The sequence below is a fragment of the Crinia signifera genome, chromosome 3 (genome assembly GCF_055691185.1).
Source record: "Crinia signifera chromosome 3, ASM5569118v1, whole genome shotgun sequence".
In the NCBI taxonomy this organism is placed as follows: Eukaryota; Metazoa; Chordata; class Amphibia; order Anura; family Myobatrachidae; genus Crinia; species Crinia signifera.
Window position 1 is genome coordinate 185646689 of NC_139219.1, and position 17839 is coordinate 185664527.

Below are 17839 nucleotides of genomic sequence, written 5' to 3' on the forward strand. Positions count from 1 at the left end.
CTGGAAGCTGAGTACTGAATATATGCCTGCTCTGTCTCCAACAGCTGCACTCCTGACAGTCTCCTCCCTTCCTCCATCTTAGTTCTCAGGGGTTGTCCATACACCACTCTGTCAAAAGCTCACCTAGGCTGTGTCTCCAGCTCCTGTTACTTGCTCTTGTCACTGGTAACAATTGACTCACTCTAGTGCCACCTCTGTATGCGTATAACTAGCAGCGGTGTGCCCTGAGGGGGCGCCAGGCCTGCGCAGCTCCCTGCTTCAAAACTACTCCCCTCAGGCGACTCCTGTAACTGCCCTAACTGTTCACCTCAGCTGTTTCTAGCAGCTTCTGTCATGTGACCTGCTGCTGTCTCACAGCAGCCTATATCAGCTACTGTATATATACATCAAATTCAACAAACATCCCTGCAAACTCTGGTGGGGTGCCACAACTATCTAGCTAGTGACCAGCCCTGTTGCAAAAATCGCAATCCCTGTGCTGCTGCTGCTGCTGTTACTGTTTGGGAGACTGAGCTGCATACAAAGACCATCTTCGGGAGACGGGCTGCCGCTGCTGCATCTCAGAGGAACAGTCAGAGAGGAGCCCATCTCCTGGAGATGGTGTTTTGCACACAGCTCAGTCTCACACATAGTGACAGCATTAATGGCCAGCAGTACAACATGAGAGGAGCAGTTGCAGACCCGGCACTGATGAAGAGACCCGGCACTGACGAGGAGGCCCTCCTCATATGCTAGAGGTACTGTACATAATTATATCTTCCCTGCTCTCTGTCTCCTTCCCTCCCTCCCCAGACCCCTTCTCCCTCCTCCCTCCACCTCCTCTCTTTTCTCCACCACCCTGTCTTTATGGTGCCCTTGAGACCTGTTGCACCATAGGCAGGTGCCTAGGATCCCTTGTGGAAAATCCACTTCTGGCATCAAGACCTAATCCTTACCTGTTCAGTGTCACATTATTTCTGAAAATCATTTATAAATGTTACTAAGCATTGTATGAAGGGTTACTCCTGCCACCTGTATGTTTACTGACAATTGATTTAATGAACATGAATCACCTCTGTAGCAGATAAGCTCTTAGGGCGGGATGTATTAATATACATCGCCGGCCTTCGTCTGACAGCCGCCGCGATGCTACTAGCATCGGGTTGCGGTGACGGAGACCCCCGTGATACCTGTGATGTGGTCTGCGGGGGTCTCCGTCACATCCCGGGGGCTGGCAGTGTCCCCCTGCGTCTCCTCCCTGCAGCCGGATGTCCTCCCGGCTGTGACACCTGCTGGGGGAGGAGGAGATCATGAGGACGGGAGGGGGGAGGGGGGGCGCGCGGACGTCGGGCGGTGATAGAAGCCCATAGGCTTTTATAGGGTATCACCACCCTCTGGGTGGCGATACCCTGCCAGACAATAACGGGGACGGACGGGTAATGGTAAATAGGAAAATGCAGTAAAACCCCCGTTTTACCACATTTTCCCTTTAGTACATCCCGCCCTTAGCATGAGATTTTTACCATCAACCAGTTTTATTTTTATTTTTATGTCTATTTTCTTTATTTTATTGTTACTGGAGAAAAGGGATTAAATAATCACATTAACAGTTGCTATATAATGAATTCACTCCCTTGGGGTTTTTTTTTTTACGTTGTGTAATTATTACACCATTAGGACAACGACAAAAAAGCTACAGTATTTATAAAAAAAAGAAATAAAAGAAAAAACGGTACTGCCAAGGGCATGACACAGACCAGATCATATTCCCATTAACAATCTGTGGATTGTTAAATATTGCTGTACATCATTGTTCCTTATAATTTCTGGTAGAACTTGTGCAATGTTGTGTGGAATAGATTAAGGGGGTTATTCTAGTTGATTCACAAGGCTGCAAATTTGCAGCCTTGCTAGTCCATCACACCCCGCCCAGCGAATGGCTGGCTGCGAATGGATGTTTAACATTAACATCCATTCGCAGGCTGTGTGGGAACATTTATTTATTTATTTTATTTATTAACAGTTTCTTATATAGCACACACATATTCCGCAGCGCTTTGCAGAGCATAGTAATGAGCAAAAACACATACCGAATTACATCACAACACAGTTTAGGACAAGTACATGGTTAATACGGATAGTTGCATCAGGGGACAGGACACTGAAGCAATCATCAGGGTGGCAGAGGTTTATATAGTCTCAGAAAGGCACATGAGGAGAGAGGGCCCTGCTCGTGAGAGCTTACATTCTAAAGGGGAGGGTTAGACAGACAGGGGTGACACAGAAGGGGTAAAAGTGGGCATAAACTGAAGGTTAGGATGAGAGATGCAGGAGGGTGGGAAGAGGTCAGCTTAGTCCTTGATATTTTAAGTCTAAAAAACAGACAGTGTTCATACAAGCATCCACATAATTCGATCTGGCTGCCCCCCACACCTGCGTCATTGGGACATTTGCATGAGAATGCCCAGTGTTTGTCGTGCTCGCACGCACCCTGCGCCTGCACATGCACAGAAATGCGTCTGAAGGGGCCAATGCGAAGGGGCCAATGTGAACGGATCAGAATAAGTAACCTGTAGTAATAGACCTGTTATTGAAGCTACAGGTGCTTCTACCAAATATACAATATCAAAGCATTAACGTTTTTTCTTTCTTTGGAATGCCAAATGGAATAAATTAAAATAGGAAAAAAGGTGATACACACCTTTGATAACCACAGCAAGTGATTTCTGTAGTTGTTTTAAAAAATAGCTACTTGTTTAGTTTCACGGCGCCCGATATATCGGATGCGATCCGATGCGATTTTTTACCTGTTCATAATCCACTACGCATGGAGTTGATTTTATATAGTGTGGCGAAAAAAGTAATCAGTGTCCCCTCGTGGGGCTCGCTACGCTCGACACGCTTCGGGCTCGCTGCGCTCGCCACACTATATAAAATCAACTCCATGCGTAGTGGATAGTTGGGTTATGAACAGGTAAAAAATCGCATCGGATCGCATCCAATATATTGGCCGATATATCAGATGCCATCCGATTTTTTGAATTGGTATTTAACATTTTTATACTTTTTATTAACGGTATAACTGTGGTCACAGTGACTAAGGGGTCTATGTACCAAAGGCCGCCATCCACTAGAGCATGCGATACCCACCAACTCAACGATCCCGGGGGGCTGGATGGCATACAATATATTGTATGCAGTCCTGTTGTATACGATGTATCATATGCGATCTCAGCAAGGACTACAGACTGTGACAAATATTCATGGCAGCCTGTCCCACCTGCTATGGCACATGGGGTTGCGCCTTGCCTCGCAATTTTTGGGACTTTCAGGGTTTCCCTATATTGGCAGTCTCTGAACATTTCAAGTTATTTATGGCCAATGTAATAGTTAATGTTGACAAAAAGAAGTGAATCCTGTCCATAACCACATTATTATTATTTATTATTATTATCAGTTTCTTATATAGCGCATACATATTACGCAGCGCTTTACAGAGAGTATTTGAACATTCACATCAGTCCCTGCCCCAGTGGAGCTCACAATCTATATTCCCTACGAAATGTACATGCACACACAGACATTCTAGGGTTAATTTTTGTTGGAAGCCAATTAACCTATCTGTATCTGTTCTAACCTATCCTAACCACATAACTGACCCTAAAATTTGAGCTCATACCGTGTGGCGTAATATGAATTTTATGTGTGGCCCACAAATAATTACTGGAATTGTTAAGTGCCCCCCGGCCAAAATAATTGCCCATCCCTGCTTTACAGTGATATATGACATTGTACTGTATATGATGTTGATTTATTTGGTTCCATCTGATTAGGAAACCATCTGATTACGATCGGGCAGTGAAATCGGGCCAAATCGCATGTCCAGACACCCGGTCCGACCCGATGCGCGGTCCCGTGAGCATCGGATCGGAGTCGGGAGGTCGGACCGGCTGCACATAAGATTTGCTAAATCTTAAGTGCAGCCGGGCAGGGGACGCCGGAGCAGGGCGCTGTGCTCCGTGAAGGTGGAGGGAGCAGGGAGGCTGGAACACTGCAGGGCGGATGGCGGGGGGGCGCTGCTAGTAGGGCAGTGGCAGCGGACGCTGCGGGGGACAGTAACAGAGGCAGCAGTCACGGAAAGCAGGGCATGGGGAGCCGGGAGCTGTCAGTGCTGGAAAAAAAAGCCCATACAATGAATGAGCAGCCTGCGATTGGCTGAGCGCTCTCTTAGCCAGTCAGAAATTGGCTGAGAGAGCGCTCAGCCAATCACAGGCTGCCCAATCATTGTATGGGCTTTTTTTCTCAGCACTGACAACTCCCGCCTCCCCCTGCCCGGATATCCATCACTGTCACTGTCCCCCGCAGCGTCCCCTGCACGCTGCCTCTGCCCTTCTAGCAGCGCACCCCACCAGCAGCCCAGCAGTGTCCCCTCAGCTCAACATTTTAAATAGGATTTTCTCCCGCCGCTCGCCGCTACACCGGACCCTGCAGCGAGCGGGAAAATAGAAAAAATCCTATGTGACGAAACATGTTGGGTTTTATGAATAAAGGACCACTTGTCTAACGAGGAGTCATCTTCTTAATCGACAAGTGGACGGAAGAACTGTGTGTGGTTTTTTAAAATAACTGATAAATGCATCAGTGGAATGGACTAAGGGCCTCATTCAGATAACATAGGTACTGCGTGCATTCGCACGCAGTAACGATGTTGCGCGTCTGCGCATGTGCAGGCGTATGTAGCGTGCACCCACGGCGACCTTTCGGTTCGCCGGGTGCACGCACCCATGGCGGTGTGGGGGGGTGGAGATGGGTGGGGGGCGCCGGGCTGCCCCATTACCATATGGGAACGCCCAGCATTCTATGGGCGTTCCCATGAGAACGCTGGGCGTTCTCATGGTAATGAGGCAGTGACGCAGGTGTGGGGGGCGGGTAGCCATGCCAGCGTGCACGCAAATGTAAGTAACTGAAAAGTCACTTATATATGCGTGCACGCTAAACATCATTCGATGGTCGGTGACCCGAGCCATGCGAATGGATGTTTATGCAAAACATCCATTCGCAGCTGTTCGGGCAAAGCGGCACTTTGAGGGGGCGGCGGGGGGGGGGGGGTGTGGCGGTCTTTCCTATTTCCTGTTGTTTCGCTTGCTCCTGCGAAGCATGCACATCATTATCCACTGACTTGATTTCTGCTGGACAGTAACATTTTGAGGCATTGAAGTAATTAACCGGAAAATTAGAGAGGTAAATAGAGTACAGGTTGAATAAGTGTGTGGCATGTTTTTCTACACAATAAAACTGTCTAAGGACAGTTGCACAAAAACAACTGACTTGTGTGATCTCTAATGCCGTGTTCTCACAGCGAGTGAGAAAGACACGGCTTTTACCCGGAGGAAGAAGTTATACCCGGGAATTTGCCTTTAAACATGGGTTTTTCGGCAGCGTGAATGGGTCAACCCGTGTCTGCATACCCGGATCTCAGACACGGGTAAAAAGAAGGGTTTTATCCGTGTATGAGATCCGGATATGCGACCCGTTCACACTGCCAAAAATCCTCTGTTAAAAGGCAAATTCCCGGGTCCACATGCTAGACGGGGGAATTTGGCTGCAGTGAGAACGGGGTATAAGCTGTTGCAAACTGCTCCACCCCTAACAGGCCTAATACCCATATACATAGGCGAATCTAGAATTATGGTAATGGGTGGTCCCAGATCTAGACATAATAGTAGGGGGACCTTTGCGCGGCGTAGCCGCACAGCACACATGATGCCACTTACACATGATGCTGCACAAAGTAATGCCCCTTACACATTAAGCCACACATTATGCATAATGCCCCCACATACCGCCGCTTGTAGCGTCCCTTAAGCAATGCCCCCAAAAGTGCCACTTACTGTAAATTTTTATATGAGCCTTCGCTGCTGCTGCAGGGAGAGATGGAGAGCGGTGCAGCTGCTTCTATGGGGAGAGGAGCAGAGCGCAGAGCAGAGCACGCTCCCACTCCCCTCCTGGTGTCCCCTCTAGCCGAGTGGACATTTGAAATATTGTGCGCGCTGTTGTTGTGCGTGACGTCGGGTGAGCATGCCGGGCGCCGGCACCACATGATTAAAGGAGGGGGGCGGGCTGAGGTGAAAGCGGGGAGAAGAATTGGAGCGGAAGCTGCAGGGGTGACAGTCATTGACAGCTGGGCAGAGAGCAGGAGACTCCCCGGCTGTATTCAGAACACTGCAGGTCACGGCTGTTTGATATAATACCACTTTCACAACAGAGAATGCAGATAGTTAACCGGGAATATGGTCCCAGGATCATGCAGGGACATTCCCAGGCTGACCCCTTATACACCAGCCTAGTCCCTGCATTTTCTGGTGTGAGGGGGAGAGACAACCACTCCCCTCTCCCAACCCCCCTTTAACAAACCAGCTATATCTTTGGAACCAACTGACCCATTTACATGAGACCAGTATCATATTGAAGAAACTGGGCTGTTTAGTTCCAGAGAAATCTGCCCTCAAAGAACATAAACAGTCATGAAATGACATTTAAGAAAAAAAAATAAAAAATGGTTTAACCTCAATATCCCTGGAACCAATTAACCCATATGCAGTAGCGCACGCAGGGGGGGTTTCTGAGTACCCAGAAACCCCCCAGGAATCTCTCCCCAGTCAGATATTTCAGTTTCTGTCTGACTTACAGTTTTTCTGAGGGTACAAAGGCTAGCCTTCGCTTGCTGCCTTCAGGTGGACGGGTCGCGCATGCGGACTGCATACTGTGCCCATGCGCAATTGTTCGATTATCGCTCGGGCTGCAAACTCACAGGCCGGGCATGCAGGGCTAAATCAGCACCACTGTTTCACAAGGTGGTGACTGTTTTCGTCTGGAAAACAGGGCTTTTTTTGAGTAAAAACACACAGGTGTCAGTGAAGTCCTGTGTTTTCAGGAGAAAATTTTTTTTGTGTGTGTGTGTGGGGGGGCCTGTTTAAATTGAATAGCTGGAAAAAAACTAAACGGCAAAACATCAGGTAAATATGATGAATTTTAGACCATAATTAAATATCGGCCATGCTATCAGTTGAGGCAGGGGTTCCCAATCTTTTTCGATTCATGGCACCCTAGAGTATCAGAATTTTTCCACGGCACCCCTAGGCCCAGAAAAATATATTTTAAATGAAGTAGATTGTGTTTATATGTGCTTCTTAGGTTCTGTTATGTGGTAAAATCTATGTACAATCAGAAGCGAATCCTGCCCTTTATGATTGGCAGGCACCAGCACTGGTTTTGTCCATGAATAATTGATCACAAATAATTTTTATTGGTCCTGGACCACCAACCCGTGGCACCCCTGCAAGTGTCCTGAGGCACCCCAGGGAGCCACGGCACACAGTTTGGGAACCACTGAGTTGAGGGATAATTTTTTTGGGGGGCAAAGTCTGATTATATACTGTACATTTAGCTATATACTCCATTTTAACGGGCAATAAATATTTACTAGTATTCTGGAATGCATAAAATAATCTACCTATTAGACAGTAAATCCCCAAATTAAAGCAGGGTGTTCCTTACTGTACAGTATGTTCAGTGCACAAATATCCAAGCAGTGTGTAGTTAGATCATGGATTGTGTTAATATCATGGTTGTGTGAATACCAGGAAGTACAGTATATTTACTAAAGTGAGGGTTTATAGAAGTAGAAATACTGCCCAAAGCAAACAAGTAATATTTGTATTCAGTCAGTATGCAGCTGCAGAAACCATGTCAGACGATGATTTCAAATTGGAATAGTGATAGGCTGTATAAATAGACATCAAGTATATAGGTCTTGTCTGAAGAATAAGGGGGAAATTTACCAAAATGGATTCGTAAAAAATAGGTGTATTCGTAGGCAGAAATACACCTATTTTTTACACATTTGTATTTTCGGGATTTACAATCCCGAAAATACAACAATTCCTATTCCTAAAGATGGGACATTCGTATTTGTATTTACAAATACGAATGTCTACACCATCGATAGGATACGACAGGAATCACCATTCAAAAGAATGTTGATGTTGATGTACTAAGCAGCCGTATTGATAATACGGCTGCTAATTAGTGTAAAACAGGCACGCAAATACGACAGGAAAATACACCTTGCTTTCCCTGTCGTATTTGCTTTAAGCCTGCACGGATCAGTCAGATCCATGCAGGCTTCAGTGTAAAAAAATAGAAAAAATAAATAAATTTTAAAAGAAAACAGCGTGGGGTCCCCCCACAGCTGTAACCAGCACCAGGCTGAAAGAGCCGGGGCCAGTAATTAAAGATCAGGGAACCCGACAAATAGGGGTTCCCCGATTTTTAACAACCAGCCCCAGGCTCCAGGTCCGGGGCTGGTTTTCAAAATATGGGGGACAAAATGACTAGGGGTCCCCCGTATTTTAAGAACCAGCCCCAGGCCAAACCAGCCAGCAGGGTAATGCCACAGCCGGGGGGAGACTTTTTATACAAGTCCCCCCCGCCCAAAGCATTAACCCCCTGACCTGTCAGTGTTGCCAGGGGCCCTGGGGGAGTGGGGACCCCCCCAATGAAGGGGTCCCCCCCCCTCCAGGACTTACCTGACCAGGCTGAAGCCTGGTGCTGTCCCCGGTGACCCTGTGCGGTGGCCACCGGGCTGATCTTGGTGTAAAAAAAAATAATAAACTATTGTTTAATACTGGTGAACTATGAGTCCCAGCAAGCCTCCCCCGCAAGCTGGGACTTGGGGAACCACAAGTCCCAGCATGCGGGGCATTAAAGGGCCCGCTGGCACTTGTAGTTCCACAGTAAAAGAAATAGTTAAATAAACACACTGACACCCATTTAAAATAAAACTTTAATACATACAAAGCCCATACATACTGATACTTACCTATCTTGAGCCCGTTGGTAGGTCCCTGGGTCCAGTCCAGGGGCTTGGTTCCGGGGCTGAAGAGTCCGGGTTCCTGGATCCGAAGAAATCCATGGGGGACCTGTGGAGGGAAATCCTACTCACCCAGGTCCTCTGGAGAACATCCCAACATCTACTCCATCTCCAAAAATCGCAAAAAAAAAACCGACCCCTATTAAATTTCGCCCTTAGAGTCACTTCACAATTCCAAAACATAGAATTTTTAGTTCCTAAAAAAGGCGGGGCTCCTAGCCGCTCTGCCGCAATTGTACTTTTACCCCGTGGAGTAGTTAAATCTAAGTAACTGAGACCTTTAAGACCGAAGTATATTACCTAAACTGAGCCATCTAAGGCAAACATGGTGGTTAAGCAAGCAACAAATACAAGTGCAACAAATTTGAATACAACCTGCATAGGCCACAATGAGTTGGTGAGTCCCGATAGGTGGGGATGTGGCCGAGCTGGTAGTACTTGAAAGGGCAAGAAATAGGGGGGGTGGGGGGTGGTAAGGTGGTCCTCTGGAGGAGATCCTTTCATGTAGAAAACCCAGAGGATTGGGTAGTCACATATGTCTTCCTCTAAGTCGCGGTTAGGTTCACAAAATTCCATCAGGGAAGGAAGAGCTCCATGTCAGATGGAGCCGTCGGTGAAGTACAGGAGAAGAGGGGGGGGGCTTGGAAGGGGGGCCAATCCAAGGGGCAAGGTTTAATATTCGAGGTTTGTCTTCGCATTCGATTCCGCTTCTTCTTTGGAACGCTCTTGCAAGTATGCTTCGGCGTCTGCAGCGGTGTTGACGTCAGTGAATGATGAGCCGTCAAATATGCGCAGGTGCACGGGATATAACAAAGCAATTTTTTCCCCTCTTTGGCAAGTCTTGAGCAGACAGGGGTGAACAGCTTCCTCATTCTGGTGAGCTCAGGGGAGTAGTCTTGGAAAATCAAGATCTTTGTACCTTCCCACATGATGTCTCTCTTGCGTCTAGACGCTGCCCAGATTGTTTCCTTATGCACATAGTTCAAGAATCGGCAAAGCACAGCCCTAGGCCTGGATGTAGCAGTATCCCGCAGTTGGCCTGTTCTGTGTGCCTATTCGATAACCATGTCACTGCACGCCTCTTGGACGCCAATGAGTTCAGGCAGGTTCTGCTTTAAAAAATGGTATAATACTTGGTTTTTCATGGTTTCAGGCAGACCTATAATTCTTAAATTATTCCGACGGGATCTGTTTTCCAGATCGTCGAGTTTAGCCCAAACTTGTGTGTCAGATTTCTGGAGCCGCACGGTGAGATCTTGCATATCAGAGATGGCTTTAAAGTTTTCTCCTGCAGTGTGTTCCACTGCTTGGAGTCTTTTGGAGAGCTGTTTACATTGGCTTTTGATGTCTGCTACTGCCTGCTGTAAGGCTGCTGCGTTAGCTGCTGCCTGTTCCTGTAGGAGAGGCTGTACAGTCTCCTTTACTGACTGGACAATGTCCATATATGTGAGCTGGGAGCCGAGTGCCGACAGAGGCTGCAGCAAGGACTGGGTCTGGGGGGGTAAGTAGTGTCAGTACCTGGGGAAGGGTGATGGTGTTGTGTACTGCATCTGGGAGAGGCGCGGCCACCATCTTGCTTGGCGCCGCCCGGTCCCCTTCTGCTTTCAGCTTGGTGTGTTTCCCCGTCATTTTCCCGGACAGGAATCTGTCCATACGGGTCCCCGCGGGTTCACTGCAGGTGGCGGGTGGTCGGGCAGGTCTCAGGATAAGTCGCAAGGACTTTTGCAATGTTAATTGCAGGGACGGCACCGGAGCTGCAAGGGGAGCCACCTTACATCAGCCGCGCCGGAACCGGAAGTCTCGTTTGAGTCATTTTTTAAACCCAGTCTGTAACTTGACAGTTAGGAGCAGCTTGGCCGGTGATAAAGTACCAGCCACTTTATCACTTAAACAGGCTTAATAAATCTGTCCCTCAATATTATTTATCATGAATACAGATCTTTTGTCCCATACAATATTGTTTGGGAGACTGAGCAGATTTGAGTTGTCTTTCAGATATGACGGTAGGCCAATAACATATTGATGTAAATGAGTATACAAAGCAATACTGGACAGTCCATTCTCTTGTTCATTTAAACATATAGATGATGGGGGAAATTTACTAAAGGAAATTTGTAAAAAAAATAGGTGTATTTGTATCCAGAAATACTTATTTCAATATGACTACGAATTTCCGTATATTTGGGATAGTAAATGTCAAAAATAAGTGTATTTCTGGATACAAATACACCTATTTTTTTTTTACAAATTTCCTTTAGTAAATTTCCCCCGATATGTCTGTAATGAAATAGCTACATTTGATACTGCTACAGTCTAAACATAGCAAGAAACAGGCAAGATTGCTGGGTATTAATCTAATGTAGATATTATCATGCGGATTGCTCAGACATTTGTATTTATTAATAAGAACATGTCTTTATAAGAGGATTTGTGATTGTATTAAGAATCTTTCCTTATAAACACTGGGTAATTATCCTGCTCCCCCCCCCCCCCACACCTTCACCATACACATTTGAAGATGATCTAATGGCCCCTGCTTCGTTGCTGTGTAATGTTCTAATCAAATAAATGTTATGGAGGTTATTCAGACCTGATCGCTTCTCTGCTAATTTGCAGAGCCCTGCTATCAGATAGCCGCCGCCCTGCCACAGTGAAATCCTGCCATGTGGAAGGCTGTGAAAATATTTCAGATCAGTGAATAGCTGCAAATCCAGTGGCATAACTATAGTGCCGCAGACCCCGCGGCGGCTTGGAGAAGCTAGTGCCAGCGGGGTCTGTGGCAGGCGCACAGTCACCAAGTTAAGTCCCCCCACTGTGGTAGCAGTCACAGCCGCCGGCGTTGCCATGCCATGCTGGGCTGCGGCGGCTGAGCCTGACAGTTAAGCTGCAGCCTGCGCAGGGATTTGCTGATGCGCAGGCTGCAGAACGAGACAGGGTTACAACACGGCTGTGGCTTCTAAAGCTGAGGAGAATGTGTGTTCGGGATGAGTGGGGGGGGGGCGCACCAGTTGCCTGCGGTGTCTGAGCAGGCTCGCCGACCACATAATTTGCTCCTCCTGCCCCCGCGCTGGAAGAACACCAAAGGAGCTGCCAGAAGATTGCTAAAGCAGCTGTGCTGCATGCATCCAGGGATGGATACAGGGGGCACTTTCACACCTCACTTTCACCCGCACTACCGGCCCGTGGGACCCCAGGCAGCAGCTAGAACCTGCACTATTGGGAGCCAGTACCCCAGGGAGCCACATCCTGAACTGCCGGCAGCCGGGCCCCTGTGTAGCAGCCACATCCCGCACCGTTGGCACCAGTGCCAGATTAAGGTCTAAATGGTCCTGGAGCTGAAAATTCTCAAGGGCCTATTATGCTCAAGTGGTTGTGGCCAGAACCTAATAATGTGGGGGGCGTGATCAGTGTTCTGGTTGGGTGGTCTGCTCATGAGTGTGGCTCGATTTGTGTAAATACTTTTAACTGATTATATATATATATATATATTCCATACATGTGGATCACTCTCTCCTCCAAATGGTACCACAGCTGCCAGGGTGCCAGCTCAGGTGTCCCAGATAAATCCAGTAAACCAATATAGTGTACAAAAATCCAAGAGGACACTCACCGGACTTTTAGTTTCGGATATTGAATCCTTTTTTTTTATTCCATTTTTATCATAGATACCTTAAAGTGCAATGTGCATGACTGGAATGCCGCCTCACCCTGCATGCACTTTAGGAGGAGATAGTGGGGGCCTTGAGGAAGGTCCAGTGGAGGACCGAAACGTTGGCCCGTGGCCCACTGTCATGCACATTGCACTTTAAGGTATCTATGATAAAAATGGAATAAAAAAAAGGATTCAATATCCGAAACTAAAAGTCCGGTGAGTGTCCTCTTGGATTTTTCTACACTATATATATATATATATATATATATATATATATATATATATATATATATATATATATATTTATATTTATATTTATATACACACAGTATATATTGCCCGGGTGCCCTCCAAAGGTACACCCTCAGGACGTCGATGTTCTAAGATACTTGCAGGGTGAGGCGACATTCCAGTCATAAAAAAATTCTGAAAACCAAAACTTGGTAGACAACATTTAAGCACCTTTTATGTTGTCCCCTTATTTTACCACACGATATACCCCTTATACAAATCATGCAACACAATAGTAACCCCCTTATACTGTACTTGCCTCTTACACATTATGCCACATATAAGGAGCCAAAATTCACACTATGACACAAGGATTGAGTCAAAATTCACGTTATACCACACAGATTAAGGCACAATTCACATTTTGACACATGAATTGAGCCAAAATACACACTATACCAAACAGATTGAGCCAAAATTCAGAATATGCTTCACAAACAGGGACATTGCATGCCAAAGACGCTCATTAAAAATTTTACACCATAATACCCATAAGATGTTAAGCCACACACCGTAATGTCCAATATGTATTATGCCAAACACCATAACCTATTAAAAATATGCTACATAAGTTCTGCGTACCTACATGCTCATTGCTAGGGGTTCCATGCTCATTGCCAGGGGTTCCATGCTCATTGCCATGGGGAAATACATGCTCGCGGTAACTGGGGACAGCCGCCGCCGGGCAGAAGTGACAGCCATTGACAGCCGGGCAGAGAGCAGGGGGCTCAGTATCTCTGCAGGTCCCGGCTATTTGAAATAATACCCCTTTCACACCAAAAAAATGCAAAGACTTACCGGGAATATGGTCCCAGGATCATGCAGGAACATTCCCAGGTGGCTCCTTTTACACCAGCGTAGTCCCTGCATTTTCTGGTGTGAAGGGAGAGAAAAACCCCAACCCCCACCCTTTAACCGGCTATATCGTTTAACCGGATATATCGTCGGAACCAAATTACCCATTTACATGAAACCAGTATCATATTGAAGAACTTTTAAGTGGGCTTCGAATGATTTTGAAACTGAGCCATTTGGTCCCAGAGAAATCTGCCCTCAAAGAACATGAACAGCCATGAAATTACATTTCAGAAATAAAAAAATTGTTTTACCCGCAGTATCTCTGGAACCAATGAACTGATATGGACCAGCCTGGTATCAGATTGAAGGCCCAGCTTGAGAACAACCTCGAGCTTCTGTGAGGGGGGGGGGCTGGCAGCTGTCAGAACTGGGTGGGGGTCAGAATTAGCGGGTCCCATGTTATCCTATGGGGAAAACATTCCAAGTTTGCCCGGCGGTATCTCCGGTTCCCGTGGGGCTAGCGACACTGCGATGGGCTCGTTGGAAAGCCCTGGTCCGCCTATTTGGCGAGTGGGCCTGGAGCTAAAGCTCCATCAGGCCCATTGTTAATCCGGCCCTGGCTGCCACCCGCATTGTGGCAGCGGGAACATCGTGTTATGCCAGCACCCTCTGCCTACACTGCCAGCAGCAGCCACATCATGCACCCCTGATACCCTAACCCACAGCACTGGGATCTGGGCTGGAAATTTTGATGGCATTTTTTTATGATATATATGTATTTTATATTTGAATATTATACATAAACATAAAATTGCAGGATTCTTTCATTGGAATTTAGGTGCGTTGTAACTGCAGGTCATGTAACTTTTATTTGTTATATATATATATATATATATATATATATATATACTAGGTGATTCATCGCGCCCTACGGGCGCTCTTCACACCGGCGTAAGGGGCTACGCCCCTTAATTTGTGAACATTTGTATTGTGAGAAATATGGTTAGAATTGTATGAAAGATGCCCTGTATTGCAGCTTCTGGCAGTGGGTGAGGGTCCAGCGTGGCAGCACAGGAGTACCGGACGGTGGCCCTGAGTCAGTGTCTCCTCCTACTGGGTGGGAGTTAGGGTGCATGAGAGCAGGAGGCTGGGATATGAGGCATGATAGGGGTATGTGGGCAACACAGCGTCAGCGATTACCCAGTGGTGGAAGTTACGGTTCAGGAGAGCAGGAAGCTGGGTAGTGATAGGGGTGTGTGGGCATACGGGGGACTAAAGAGGGTGGTGGACACTGTGCAGCTTCTGCCAGTGGGTGAGGGTCCAGCGTGGCAGCACAGAAATACAGGAGTCAGTGTCTCCTCCGACTGGGTGGGAGTTAGGGTGCATGAGAGCAGGAGGCTGGGCGGTAAAGCATGATAGGGGAATGTGGGCAACACAGGGTGAGCGGGTCTCCACTGGCGGAAGTTACGGGGCAGGAGAACAGGAGGCAGGGCAGTGTCCTCCCACATTGATGGCAAAAGTTTTCAACATCGGCCATAAACCATCGATTATTTGAAAATCATTGATGGTCGATGGGCATCCCTAGAACTGGAGGAGGGTGGGGGACAGTATGCAGCTCCCGGCAGTGGGTGAGCGTCTCCTCCCACTGGGAGGGAGTGAGCGTGCATGAGAGCAGGAGGCTGTATAATAGTGGTATGTGGGCAAGACATTGATAAAAGTTGTGGCGCTGGTGCAGAGGGCAGTGGGGAAACCTGCAGTGCGGCAGCCAGGGCCGGATTTCCCACCTAGGGGCGGTACCTGCTTGTGGTGGTACAGGATCCCCCATTGTCACGGGGGTACGTGAAATGCGGGAGCGGGGGCCGCGGTGGTCCGCTGGGGGGTGGAATTGCCGGAAGGGGGTCTGCAAATTGCGGGAGGGGGGGTGGTGTGTGGGGATCCGCGGTTAGCGGGAGGGGGCGGGGGTCCGCAAATCGTGGGCGGGGGCGGGCTTGAATCGTGGGAAGGGGGGTCCGCAAATTGCGGGAGGGGGGTTGTCGGGGTTAGTGAATTGCGGGAGGGGGGGTTGCGGAGGTCCGTGAATTGCGGGAGGGGCGCGTGGGGTGCCGTGAGTCAAGAGGGGGTGGTGCGGGGGTCCGTGAATCACGGGAGGGGTCATGAATCGCAGGAGGCGGGGGTCGTGGGGGGGGCTGCGAATCGCAGGAGGGGGGGTGTGGGGGGTTGCCGTGAATTGCATGAGGGGGGCGTGAATCAAGGGAGGGTGGGCGCAGGGGGGTGGTGCGGGGGTCCGTGAATCGCGGGAGGGGGCATGAATCGCGGGAGGGGGGGTCGTGGGGGCTTCCGAATCGCAGGAAGGGGGGTATGGGGGGTGCCGTGAATTGCGTGAGGGGGGCATGAATCGCGGGAGGGTGGGTCCCCGAATGTGTGAATTAGGGGGCGGTCGCAAATCGCGAGAAGTGCCGAGGGGGCCCGCAAATCGCGGGAGGGGGGCGCTACGGGGGGTTCCGTGAATCGCGGGAGGGGGCGGCGCGAATTGCGGGAGGGGGGGTCGCAAATCACAGTAGGGGGGGTGCCGTGAATCGCGGGAGGGGGGGTCGCGGGGGGCCCTTTTAATGCTGGGAGGGGGGGGTCGTAGGGGTCCCGCGAATCGCGGGAGGGAAGGATGCAGGGGTCCTGCGAATCGCGGGAGGGGGCTCGCGGGAGGGAGGGGTCGCTGGGGTCCCGCGATTTGCGGGAGGGTCGCGGGGGTCCCGCGTTTCGATGGAGGGGGTGGTCGCGGAGGTCCAGCAAATCGCGGGAGGGGGTGGTCGGGTCTGGGACGGATATTAGACAGCACTTACATCGACAGCCATTACATCGACACCATTAGTTCGACAGCTCAATAGGTCGACATGGTTTTAGGTCGACATACCATTAGGTCGACATGTCATTATGTCATCAGCTCATTAGGTCGACAGCTCATTAGGTCGACATGTTTTTAGGTCGACACTGCCATTAGGTCGACAGAGTCTATGTCGACAGTCAAAAGGTCGACATGGGTTTTTTCACTGTTTTTTGGCCGAAATGTCGACACAGTCGACATGGACACAGTTTGAAGTGTACCGCAGCCGCTCGCTATGCTTCAGGCACGGTGCCTCGCTGCGCTCGGCACACTATTTTATTCTCCCACCACACCCTAGTGGATAGTAGGGCATGAAATACCGCCTGTCGGCACATGTCGGCTCAATAAACAGTGAAAAAACCCATGTCGACCTTTTGACTGTCGACATAGACACTGTCGACCTAATGGCAGTGTCGACCTAAAAACATGTCGACCTAATGAGCTGTCGACCTAATGAGCTGTCGACATAATGACATGTCGACCTAATGGTATGTCGACCTAAAACCATGTCGACCTATTGAGGTGTCGAACTAATGGTGTCGATGTAATGGCTGTCGATGTAAGTGCTGTCTAACAATAGTCCGGATACCGGGGTGGTCGCGGGGGTCCCGCGAATCGCGGGAGGGGGGTCACGGGGGTCCCGCGAATCGCGGGAGGGGGGGTTCGCGGGGGTCCCGCGAATCACGGGAGGGGGGGTCGCGGGGGTCCCGCGACTTGCGGGAGGTGGGGTCGCGGGGGTCCAGCAAATCGCGGGAGGGGGTGGTCGGGTCTGGGACGGATATTAGACAGCACTTACATCGACAGCCATTACATCGACACCATTAGTTCGACAGCTCAATAGGTCGACATGGTTTTAGGTCGACATACCATTAGGTCGACATGTCATTATGTCATCAGCTCATTAGGTCGACAGCTCATTAGGTCGACAGCTCATTAGGTCGACATGTTTTTAGGTCGACACTGCCATTAGGTCGACAGAGTCTATGTCGACAGTCAAAAGGTCGACATGGGTTTTTTCACTGTTTTTTGGCCGAAATGTCGACACAGTCGACATGGACACAGTTTGAAGTGTACCGCAGCCGCTCGCTATGCTTCAGGCACGGTGCCTCGCTGCGCTCGGCACACTATTTTATTCTCCCACCACACCCTAGTGGATAGTAGGGCATGAAATACCGCCTGTCGGCACATGTCGGCTCAATAAACAGTGAAAAAACCCATGTCGACCTTTTGACTGTCGACATAGACACTGTCGACCTAATGGCAGTGTCGACCTAAAAACATGTCGACCTAATGAGCTGTCGACCTAATG

General features: G+C 48.9%; 1 protein-coding gene across 1 annotated transcript in view; it reads left to right on the forward strand.

Moving 5' to 3' along the window:
• The first annotated feature begins 626 nt into the window (after positions 1 to 626).
• The window catches only part of NT5E (5'-nucleotidase ecto), a 100694-nt gene continuing 83481 nt past the window's right edge, over positions 627 to 17839 (forward strand). Inside the window, exon 1 of the mRNA XM_083177071.1 lies at positions 627 to 737. Within this exon, the coding sequence (XP_083033197.1) occupies positions 729 to 737 (9 nt within the window). The 5' untranslated portion in view covers positions 627 to 728. The remainder of the gene's footprint in view (positions 738 to 17839) is intronic.